Raw genomic sequence first — 12,500 nt, 5'->3', positions numbered from 1 at the left:
TTTATTACAAATTTGAGCATTTGAAAAGGTAAAAACCCTCAATTTAACAGTAGAACGCCGGGTTTCTAACGGCAGCTCGCCTTCATTTCTAAAATATAATCATCCTCGCGTTCCTGACCTGTTATTTTTAGAAAGGAAAAGGTGCAGCGAAGTTAATTAAATGATCCCGTTGGAGAAAGGCGGGATGTACAGGAGGGGGCAATAAGGGGGGGGGGGGGGGGGGGAGGAGGAGGGGGGGGTGATAAGAGTCTGGGCAGATAAGGGAGGATCTGAGTAGAAGTTACATCCACGCCATCCTTTCACTCTCATATCTGCTCACAAACACACACACAGAAAAGAAAAATACAGCATATAGATATATATGAAAACATTTATATACCGATAGTACATAAATAAATCCGTCACATGAATATCTGTGTATATACACACACAGTATGTGCCGTCATGTACATACACATACATATATAATGCATCCATTGTGTGTGATTATATATGTGTTTATATTTTGTTTTTGTTTTTTTCAGAATGAGGCTGCTGTCGTGCATTCGGAGAGTTTCATAAACCATTAAAAACCAGCCTGGTGACGGTTTATTAATGGTTTATATGTGACTAACCGTGCTCAGGAGAAACACACACACACACACACACACACACACACACAGAAACAGTAAAATTCTGTGATGTCACAGCTCCTTCTTGTGGCCAAACGCTGTGTGTGCAAACAGGAAGGAGCTGCTCTCACGACAGGAAATAATGTTTTATTCAGCAAAACAGTGTCCAGTTTAAACCTTACCTGTAAAAAAAACAAACAAACAAAAAAAATTCCAAAAAATAAAAGCAAACGTCTAAACGTCACATTTCTCTCTGTAACTTTTCCTAACCGTCATGCACAAACGCTCTCCGTCAGCGGATATGCTGGCAGAACTCCGGCGTGTTATTCAGCAGAGACAGAAAGTATCGCGGTTGATTAAAAGCAGCGGCGCCGACACGCTTCAGCCTCACTGAGACGCCGTCTCGTTCTCATTACCGACGACAAACGTCCCGCAAACTGAGGCTCGCCCTCGCTGCCGGTAGACGACGACACTGCGTTTCACGGCTTTTTCTATTTATTTTCTCTTTTCTCAGGAATCACAAGGTTTCGACACACACGGGTTCAAAAAATGGCGCCGAGATGAGCAAGACGTGACGGAGACGGACGTGACGGGACAGAAAACAGTGTGATGGCGATGGAGGGGGTTCGTGTCTGAGTGTCGGGAGACAAAATCACTAGCAGGAGGGGGGAGGGGGAAAAAAAGAAATTATATATATATATATAAACTGAAATGAACCAAAGAAAACAGGGAAGAAATTAAACTGAAGCACAACTCGGGTCCAAAGGTGATGTTAAGTTTAACTGTGACAGACTTCCTCACTGTATTCTACACTTTAATTTGAAAATATCACAATTTTACGATAAATACGGAGACACTTTAGTTATAACACTTAAAATAAAGCTTTTTAAGCATTTTGTACGTCGTCTTTTATGTCTGCATATCAAAGTATGTTTGACATGTAGAAGGTGAAGAAAGTACATTCAAATGAGCAGAAAACCTCTTTTCTACGTAAACGTACATCAAACATGACATATTTCTATGAGTTCTACTTTTACAGAATATATTTTATTGTTTTTATTTAATTTATTTTTTAACTTGATTTTTAATTGTGATCCATTATTGTGTTATTTCTCTGAACTTTATTTGTTTTAAAGTTACATCTATTTTAACATTGAATTGATATTACTTACATTATGATTTTTTTTTTTATTATGATTTTTTATTTCTTCCATATTCTGACCTGCTTTTTATTTTTGTGCTACATACATAACGTGGAAGTGACTTTAAATAGCCTGTAGATTCTGACAGCAGCTTCAAAGTTTCCCTTTTAAACAGCTTTTTTTTTTCTTTTCCCCCACTTATAAATAGTTCTGGACTAAATCTTCAGGCAAATTAATTCTGAAAAGATGAACTATGAGAAACAAGAATGGGCAGAATTGTATTATGCAACACGTGGGAATCGTCCAGACATCAAACATCTTGAAAACACAAGTATAACTGACAATTTAGACTTTTCTCCTGTTGAAATATGTTTATTTTTAATAAGCCACAAGTAACTGTGAGCATTAAAGCGCCTAAAGATTAATCTTCCCTCCATGATGAAGAGCTGGTCCCCCCCCCCCACCCAAAAAAACTTCTGACCCTCAGTATCATGAAGATGAACAACAGCGACAAGAAGAAAACAAAAGTTAGACAGCGTGAGCAACATAGAAAGTTACACAAATAATGATCCGGAAGAGAAAACGTCAATGGAAGCCTTCTTTTAGGAAAACACACCAATTAGAATCTCGGCTGGCCAATGAGGAATTAATCCGTCCGTCAGAAGAAAGCATCCCTTGAAGTTTTGTAATAAATAATAATAATAATAATAATAATAATAATAATGAAAAGTGGGCGTGTACCTGGGGCAGTGGGTGTGTCTCCCAGTGGACTTGTCACGGGCGACCTGCTATAGCCAAAGGAAGTGAAAAGTGGAAGCAGTGGCTGATGGGAATGTGGTGGAGGAGGAGGAGGCGGTGGAGGCAGGATATGGATCTGATGGAACGAGGTGTCGTTGCCGTTGACTACCGCGTTGGCAGGGGCAACCGTCGCCGGGGCAACCAGCGGTATCTTTTGAAACTGTTGGGTGCAAATGACTGTGCTGGCCAAACCTAGATAACACCCACCGTGACGAGAAACACACACACACACACACACACACACACACACACACGCACGCACACACACACACACACGCACACACACACACACGCACACGCACACACACCCAGCCGACAAGTGAGCCACCCCACCGCCACGTGACAGACAACAAACGACAAAACAGAGAATTACACGTAAGAAAAGAAGGAGGGGAGGAAAAGGAAAGAAAATTAAAAACAAAGACTGAAGTAAGAAAGCAAACCGAGAGAAGAGGAGGAGGAGGAGGAGGAGGAGGAGGAGGAGGAGGAGGAGAGAGGGACGAGTAAACGTGGATTGGTGTCGGGAGTGGCGTGACGTGATGGGCGGATGGTGGAAATGTGACGCGTCTCTTTTATACGCCGAGTTTGAATATTAAATCATATTCATAATATTCATTAAATTAAATATTAAATATATACAAATAGCAGTATTTTTTGCTTGTTATATCACCGTTATCGCGTTAAAACCACCAATTAGCAGCGGTCAGCATTAACTAGTAATTGGCTCCCGTGTAAGAATTTACCTTAATACACGTTACAGTGCACAAGGGATTTCTTTTCATTTTAATGAATGCATAAATTGTAGCGTTGTCACAATAATACGCATTTTCTTTATTGCATTTCTTGTAATCAATGGAGACTAACAGGATTACATTTAGAATATGGTGGTTGCGTCCTTGAATCCGATGAGAAATGGATTGTACTCCAGTCGCACTCCAGTGAAGAAAGGCGAGAACGTTGCCATAGTAACCACCAACCACTAGCTAGCCTCCCCTTGTTTTACAATCTTTGTTTTCGTCTCGTCCGTCTTCTCTGGACGAGACGTTCGTGTGTCGTCAAGGAAAATAAAATACTCTCTGCGAGGAGGGACGTTTGGTGAAACAGAAGAATTAAAAATTCATGGAGAAACGGCTGAATAAAAGAAACTTACTCACTACAACAGCTGCTGCAGCGCTCTGTGTGTGTGTGTGTGTGTGTGTGTGTGTGTGTGTGTGTGTGTGTGTGTGTGTGTGTGTGTGTGTGTGTGTGTGTGTGCTTGCAGTGGAGGCTGTGCAGGCCAAGCGGGAGTGTTCCAGCTGTTTCTTTTTGCACTGCATATATGTATATATATATATATATATATATACACACGCACACACACACACACACACACACACGCACACACACACACACACACACACACACACACACACACACAGTACAGCCTTGCCTGCAGCTGCAGCCCAGTTTGACGATTCCCAGTTAGACGACTTCTAATAATCAGTGAATTATTTGTAACATTTCAGTGACGTACACATAAAGACACATAGAACCTTTGAAAAAGTGGCTCGACAATATTTCTAAAAAGAAAGATTTTCTCACCCCACGGTCGTTTTAAACTGTATCTTTTTTTGTGTGTAACGACACGTCACTGTTCATCGTCGGTCACTGAAATGTTACAAATGATTCACTTCACAACACGCTTTAAAAAAAATCTTTTTTTAACTTTCCCATCCGTGATTTTAAACTGAGTCGTCTAAATGGGAATCGTCTATCTTTGAAATCGTCCATCTGGGAAATCGTCTATCTGGGAATCGTCTATCTGGGAAAAAAACCCAGCGTCGTCTACCTGGGATTTGTCGTCTATCTGGGAAAAAAACCCAGTGTTGGAAATGGAAATCGTCTATCTGGGAAATCGGCGATCAGGGAAAAAAGACCCACTGTCGTCTATCTGGGAAAAAACCCAGTGTCATCAAAGTGGGAATCGTCTATCTGGGAAATCATCTATCTGGGAAATCATCTATCTGGGAAAAAAACCCAGTGTCATCGAAGTGGGAATCGTCTATCTGGGAATCGTCTATCTGGGGAACAAAACACTGTAGTATAACTGGGAATCGTCTATCAGGGAATCGTCTATCTGGGAATCGTCTATCTGGGAATCGTCTATCTGGGAATGGTCTATCTGGGAATCGTCTATCTGGGAATCGTCTATCTGGGAAATCGTCTATCTGGGAAATCGTCTATCTGGGAATGGTCTATCTGGGAATGGTCTATCTGGGAAATCGTCTATCTGAGGAACAAAACACTGTAGTATAACTGGGAATCGTCTATCAGGGAAAAAAAACCCACTGTCGTCTATCTGGGAATCGTCTATCTGGAAATCGTCTATCTGGGAATCGTCTATCTGGGAATTGTCTATCTGGGAATCGTCTATCTGGGAATCGTCTATCTGGGAATCGTCGATCTGGGAATCGTCTATCTGGGAATCGTCTATCTGGGAATCGTCTATCTGGGAATCGTCTATCTGGGAATCGTCTATCTGGGAATCGTCTATCTGGGAATCGTCTATCTGGGATGACGCCGGCGGCCTGAAGCCAGCCAGGCGGGTTACACGTCGGCGAACGAGGCGCGTGAAAATAAATCAGAAGAGATGGAATCAGAAAAGACGAGCCGGCATGGGGGGGGGGGGGGGGGGGTGTGCGATGGCAGACGTAGAGACGTACGGACAGAGAGACGGGGGGACGGGGGGGACGGTGGTTGCAGTACAGGGAGACACACAGAAGGACAGACAGAACCGGCCGGCCGACAGAACGACACCCACAGAACAGCTAAAAGCCTCGGGAGCGTCGGCACCCGGGGACGAGGATCTGACTGAGACCTGCAGGAGTCGCCCAGCAGACTGAAGGCAGTGACATGGAGGCGTCTAACGTCTGGAGACTCTTACTGTGTTAAAGTCTGTTGATTCATGTTTGACCTCCGCTAAAGTAAATGTTGTCATGGTGTCACAAACCCTCATCTGGAATAAAAGCAGCATTCTTTGATTTGAGTATTCTGCTATGTGATGTACTTATATAAAAATACTACTTGAATATATAAACATGCCTGATAAATGCAAGTTTTATATATTAAAAAAAAAATCTCAGTTACAGGGCTGGATTTAAATGATCAGCTGAGCTGAGCAAAGCTAAGATACGATAAAATAAGATGAGATCGTGTAAATGAAGCTAAAGTAAGATTCAAAATAACCTAAACTAAGTGAAACTTTGATAAAATAAGCGAAGGTCGGCGATGCGAAGATACGATAAACTAAAACTAAGTAAAATTTAGGTTAAAAAAAAGAAAAAGAAGAAAAGCTCAGATTGGTTGAAAATTTTAACAAATCTGAAATAATATAAAATAGGATAAGAATGGATAAAATACACTGAGATAAACTGAACAACCAAATGCTGTAGTTATTTATTTATTTATTTTACATTTTTTAAATGAAAATGGGAGACAGAATTCTCAAATCTGTCTCTGCTATTAAACGATGGGGAGCCGATGGAGTCGGATGGCTGTGACGTATGTGGATGAGTCTGACGTGTGTGTGTGTGTGTGTGTGTGTGCATGTGTGTGTGTGTGTGCTCTCTCATTAACGAACAGTGTTTGCGTCATTTACCCAAATTCCGTAAAAAAAAGAAGGTAATTTGGGTGAATGTGCATCACTGTGGGAAATGCGAGGATGAAAGTTGCAGTTTGTAGCGAAGCTGGACGACTCGACGCAGACTTTCTTTCTTTTTTTATTAATTTTTTTTAAAACTCGGGTTAATGAGCCGAGCTTTTATTTTCACCACCGTCCTTTATCTATCTATTCATTTATTCCTCTTTCTTCTATCGCCTCTCCTGCGTTTCCATCCCGACAAAAAAAAAAACACAAAAAAAACCAAAACTAAACAAAACGATTCCGCAGAACGCACCTGTGCGCTTGCTGATGACCTCCACCATGGTGGACGGGAAGTAGCCCACGCGGTCGTTTCCCGTCCGGTTGTCATGGATACAGCCCTTCCAGCGCCCGTCGGGGTGCTGCTCCAGAACCTGCCGACGGAATCCATTTCAACCAGATCAACAACAACAACAACAACAAAAAAGGAAAAACCACTTCTGGTTCGGTAAATTAAAATAATTTGGAGCTATTAAAAGGTTTTTTTTTCCTGTCAAACTGAAAAAGGGAAGTGGCGCTTGGCAGCGACTTGAATCCCCTGAGTCAGTCTGCAGCCGAGCCAAATCGCTCGTTCAGACCCTGAAGCAGAAACGGCTTGGCTACTGTAAAAAATAAAAAAATAAAAAAACCAACTACTGGCTGCAGAAGCGCTCATGAACATTCATGTTTCGTGGGCGGACTGCGATACAGCCAGTGGAATACATGCTTCTGTAAAATCTGTAGTAAAGGAAGGAGGCTGCGACCGTTTAGAGTTTAGAAAAGCTGCTCGCACCATGTGAAGCAAAAAAATTTTTAAAAGAAAATTTTAAAAATGTGTTGCGTCTCATCCCGAAGCGCCCCCTAGAGGCAGATGGGAGAATAAAGCAGGAAGTGTTTCCCTGCACGGGACGTGTCAAGATGCAATAAACAGCAATTATTCATCTAAAATCGTCAATAAATAGTAATTTGCACTTTTATTTGCTTAAAAAAAAAAAAAAAAAAAGATTTCATGACAAATTCTGGGGATGGTCAAACTACTTCCTGTTTACTTGACAATGTTTTCGCGTAAAAACGCAAAAAAACAACAAAAACGATGCTTGGAGCCACTGAAAACAGGGGTTTGAAAAAAAAAAAAAAAAAAAAAAAAGCGGCTCCCAAGGTGAAACTTGTGCAAAACGACAGCCTCAAAGGGTTTATGAGATTTATTCTCATCAAGCCTCATGGATATGGATAAATAACACCAATCGCCACCTGCTGGTCGTTTTCTGAGAAAAATAACTATAAAAAAAAAACCCCAAAAGATTACAGCAGGTTTCTCTAGTTTCCCATTTAAAGGAGAATGATGTGTGTGTGTGTGTGTGTTACCGTGATGACGTCGCCTGCTTTAATATTGAGGCTGGTCAGGTCGTAGTTGTTGCAGTAATCCTTCAGCGCTCGGACCTGAAGAGCTGCTGAGGCATCTGGGAGGCAAAGAAACCCTGAACATTAAGCAAATACATTCAGCAATTGTTCATTTTCCGAGTTCCATTTCACTGTGATGGACACTCTGAACACATACATGTCAACAGTGTGATTTTCACTTTAGTTATTTTTTTTTACATATATACAGGAACAGGCCAGGGAGGCTGCAAGGCTCATGTGGAGCTTTTTCTCCACATTTTTTTAATCTCACTGACGAGCCACAGTGACACGCTAAATAAAGGAAAGTGTCACGGGGAATTAGAGGATTACGTTCATGGATTTACTTGAAGTCACGCAAAACAAAAGAAAAAACTGTAAAACAGCTGAAAATGTTTGAGTGAAAAAGGTTGAATTCGTGACGATGACCAACATTGTTAAAATGGTTTAAAAATAAAAGGTAAAACAGCTTATTTTAGTAAAAACAAACAAACAATCTAATTGAAGTACAGCTTAGAGATGAAATGGTTAAAACTGTGAAGGTTTCTAAAAATGGCTAAAAGAGGTAAAGCAATTAAAATGTAAAAAAAAAAAAGAAGCTAAAATTGTAAAAAAAAAAAAAAAAAAAAATGACTTCAATGGTTAAAATCATAAAAAATAAAACATCCAGGATATTTAAATGACTTAAAGTGGCTGAAAGAAAATTATTTAAAAAAATATTTAAAAGAAGAAAAATTGACTTTAAAATCGCTAAAAAAAAAACGTATCTCTCATTCTAAATTGTTGTTATGTGCAAATTTTATATTTTAAAGTTTGAAGGAGAAAAAAAGTGTGTTGGTCTCCAAGGTTGCAGCCCCCCTGCTGAGCACAAGGTCAACATTTAGAAGACTTTTCAGGCTTCATGCAGACCAACCATTATAAAACTGCTTCACTTTCAAAATAAAAGCGTTTCAACTTAACGGCAAGAAAATATCTTTACTTTCTTTTATTATGAAGAAGCTGAACTGCACTTTTAACAAACTTTAATTGTGTCCATCTCCCCTCCATCCATCCCCTCCCCCCTCCCCCCCTCCCTCCACCCCCCCCCCCCCCCTCCCCCCTCCATCCCCCCCCTCTCTTACCCCTCAGCAGTTGCTTGATCTCCCTGCTGGCCTGCGTTGCAGTGAACTGGTAGACGATGTCCAGCGCCGTCTGGCTGTACGTGTTCCTCACGGCGGCGTTGATTCCACTCTGGAAACCACGCCACGACATCCAGCGTTTTAAAAGTCTTTTAATATTTCGGAAAAAAACTTTCCCAAAAAACTTTCTGCTCATCAACAACGAATTCAAATGAGGAAGGATGGAGTGACGTGAAGGTCGTCATTGTGCAGTGGAGCTATTATCATAACCATCGTTACATTATTATCATTACCATTGTTCCATTATTATCATAACCATCGTTGCATTATTATCATTATGATCATAACCATCGTTACATTATTATCATAACCATCATTTAATTATTATCATAACCATAATTTAATTATTATCATTATTATCATAACCATCATTACATTATTGTCATTACCATTGTTCCATTATTATCATAACCATCGTTGCATTATTATCATTATGATCATAACCATCGTTACATTATTATCATAACCATCATTTAATTATTATCATAACCATAATTTAATTATTATCATTATTATCATAACCATCGTTACATTATTATCATTATTATCATAACCATTGCCACATTATTATCATTATTATCACAACCATCGTTACATTATTATCATTATCATCATAACATCGTTACATTATTATCATAACCATTGCTACATTATTATCATTATTATCATAACCATTGTTACATTATCATTATTATCATTATTATCATAACCATTGTTACATTATTACATTATTATCATAACCATCGTTACATTATTATCATAACCATTGTTACATTATTATCATAACCATCGTTACATTATTATCAAACCATCATTTCATTATTATCATTATTATCATAACCATCGTTACATTATTATCATAACCATCATTACATTATTATCATTATTATCATAACCATCGTTACATTATTATCATTATAGCATGATTACATTATTAGATTATTACATTATTATCATTATTACACTATTATCATTATATCATTATTACACTATTATCATTACATCATTACTACATTAGATTATTACATTATCCTTATTACATTATTCTCATTATTAGATTTTACATTATTATCATTATTACCATTATTACATTATTCGATTATTATCATTATATCATTATTATCACAACCATCATAACATTATTATCATTATTATATTATTACATTATCATCATGATTTGCATGGAAACATTTGGTAAAGCAGCGGATCCTCCACCAGCCGCCAGCAGCCGGGGCGTAAAAAGCCAAAACACGCAGCAGCCATTAGATTTAAAAATCATAAATCCCAGTGAGCAGACGTGATGATTTATCGCCGTGACGTCAACAGGGGGAGAAAAAAAGCTCTTTTGCTAATTAGAAATGTATCTGAAGAAGAGGGAGAGGCTCAAATCTGCTGAATCAAACCAACAAGGATGGATGTTGTGTGGGGGAGGGGTGGAGGGGGGGGAGGGGAGGGGGAGGGGTGGGGTTATGAAAACATATTGCCTCCCTTGTAAAAAGCCTCGCGGCTCTTTTGAAGCGACTCTCCAATCAGCAGCACCTTTAACCTCCCACATGGCGTCACCGTCCGTCCATACTGTGTATTATTACAATATTAATGTTAATATTGTAATATTCCTTCAAGCTACCCTCAATCCATCCAGCTCCCTGTTTGCCGGCGTTATGGAACGTTTCGCATTTTTGTTGTTTTTGGAATATGCTGCTGTTTTAATCCACTTAAAGTCCTGTTATTATTATTTATATTGTCATTTCACCCAGTGCTTTGTTTTTGTTTTCTATATACGTCTTTATCCTTTCATGTTGTTGCGCAACTAAAGCTATTTTATTACTATTTTGATAGCTAGATAGATAGATAGATAGATAGATGTACAGATAGATATAGATAGATAGATAGATAGATGTATAGATGTACAGATAGATAGATAGATAGATAGATAGATAGATGATAGATAGATAGATAGATAGGTAGATGTATAGATGTATAGATGTATAGATAGATAGATGATAGATAGATAGATAGATAGGTAGATGTATAGATGTATAGATGTATAGATAGATAGATAGATAGATAGATAGATAGATAGATAGATAGATAGATAGATAGATAGATAGATAGATAGATAGATAGATAGATAGATAGATAGATAGATAGATAGGTAGATGTATAGATGTATAGATGTATAGATAGATAGATAGATAGACAGGTAGTACATAGATAGATAGATGTATAGATAGATAGATAGATAGACAGGTAGTAGATAGATAGATAGACATATAGATAGATAGACAGACATATAGATAGATAGATAGACATATAGACATATAGATAGATAGATAGACATATAGACATATAGATAGATAGATAGACATATAGACATATAGATAGATAGATAGATTTATGTAAAATTATATTGAAATATTATTATCATTCATTCTAGAGAGAAGTACGAGAGAATATATAGTTTTCCAATCAATAAATACGTTTAAAAAAAAAAGTTCCACGAACTTCCAGCAGGAGTCTGACGGCCTCGGTCTTCCCACAGAGCGCAGCTTCGTGTAGGGCTGTGCCTGCTTTGGTCTGCCTGTTGATGTCGATGCCGGCCTGGATCAACAGCCTGAGAGAGAGAGAGAGAGAGAGAGAGAGAGAGAGAGAGATATCTTTTTTTTTTTTGATATTTAGATTTCTCTCTGTAAAATTGACATTCAGCTTGTTAGCGGAGCTACAGAAGTAAAATTCAAATTGAGTTGAAACGTATTTGAGATCGATCTGATAGAAATGTCGACGCCTTCATAACAACCGGACGGTAAAACACGCTGAAAATCACTGTAGTTTCCATGCCGGGCCACTAGGTGGCAGTGTGTTTTCACATTATACGTTGGATCGGTTAAAAAAAAAAAAAAGTGTGTTTCCTGAATGTTGCTTTGTAAATCAAAATGTGTAAGTTACCAGTAGAGAGAGAGAGAGAGAGAGAGAGAGAGAGAGAGAGAGAGAGCGAGAGCGAGAGAGGCTACCTGATGATGTCAATGTGTCCGTTCTTGGCCGCCAGGTGGAGCGGAGACGTCCCGTTGGGGTCGGTGGTGTCTCCCTTCTTGGGCTCCAGCAAAGCAGCACACATGTTGCTGGACAGCAGCAGCTGCACCACCTGGAGGCACAGGGACCCCCCCAGAGTGAACACCTGGACACGCCCCCCCCCTCCCCTCCCCCCTCCTGGCCACTTGAAAGTGACGCGATTGTCGGCACAAGGTGAAAAGCATGGGCGCTTACCCCGACTCTGCCGAACTCGCAGGCCAGGTCCAGGGGGGTTTTCCCCGCGTTGTCCACGATGCACGGGTTGGACTGGTGCTGCAGCAGCATCTCGGACTGGGGGGCCGCAACAACACACACACACACACACACACACACACACACACACACACACACACACACACACACACACACACACACACAAGAAAGAGAATAAACGACCGCACTGTCAATCAGTCCGTCGGTGAAAGTTTGTGTCAGATTAAAAAAAAAAATTTAAAAAAAATATTCGGATGCAGAATATTGACGAGACAGAAAAAAAAACTGCGCTAAATGAAATTACGGGTCAAATACGGAGACGAGGGAAGTCGTCAAAGAGAAAGAGGCACAAGACATTGAAAAAAGGACATTAAAAAACTAGATGGGTCACACATATCAAAAATGCCTCCTTGTGGTCATTGGTGGTACTGCC

At 39.6% G+C, this 12,500-nt stretch overlaps 1 protein-coding gene across 8 annotated transcripts in view; it reads right to left on the bottom strand.

The window, feature by feature from the left end:
* Positions 1-12,500, bottom strand: part of caskin1 (CASK interacting protein 1) — a 46,428-nt gene that overhangs the window by 17,180 nt on the left and 16,748 nt on the right. For 3 of the 8 annotated variants that reach the window (XM_080521308.1, XM_080521305.1, XM_080521307.1), the window contains exons 4-10: positions 12,050-12,145; positions 11,797-11,927; positions 11,291-11,399; positions 8,729-8,837; positions 7,575-7,687; positions 6,487-6,604; positions 2,495-2,743 (exon numbers count right to left, since the gene is read on the bottom strand). In XM_080521308.1, the coding sequence (XP_080377434.1) occupies positions 2,495-2,743; positions 6,487-6,604; positions 7,575-7,687; positions 8,729-8,837; positions 11,291-11,399; positions 11,797-11,927; positions 12,050-12,145 (925 nt within the window). The remainder of the gene's footprint in view (positions 1-2,494; positions 2,744-6,486; positions 6,605-7,574; positions 7,688-8,728; positions 8,838-11,290; positions 11,400-11,796; positions 11,928-12,049; positions 12,146-12,500) is intronic. The other 5 variants (XM_080521310.1, XM_080521309.1, XM_080521311.1 and 2 more) reach the window with 3 other exon arrangements.

The sequence above is a fragment of the Blennius ocellaris genome, assembly GCF_963422515.1.
Source record: "Blennius ocellaris genome assembly, contig: SCAFFOLD_199, whole genome shotgun sequence".
NCBI lineage: Eukaryota > Metazoa > Chordata > Actinopteri > Blenniiformes > Blenniidae > Blennius > Blennius ocellaris.
The sequence above is the reverse complement of the archived record's forward strand: the minus strand, read 5'-3'. Positions and strand labels throughout refer to the sequence as shown.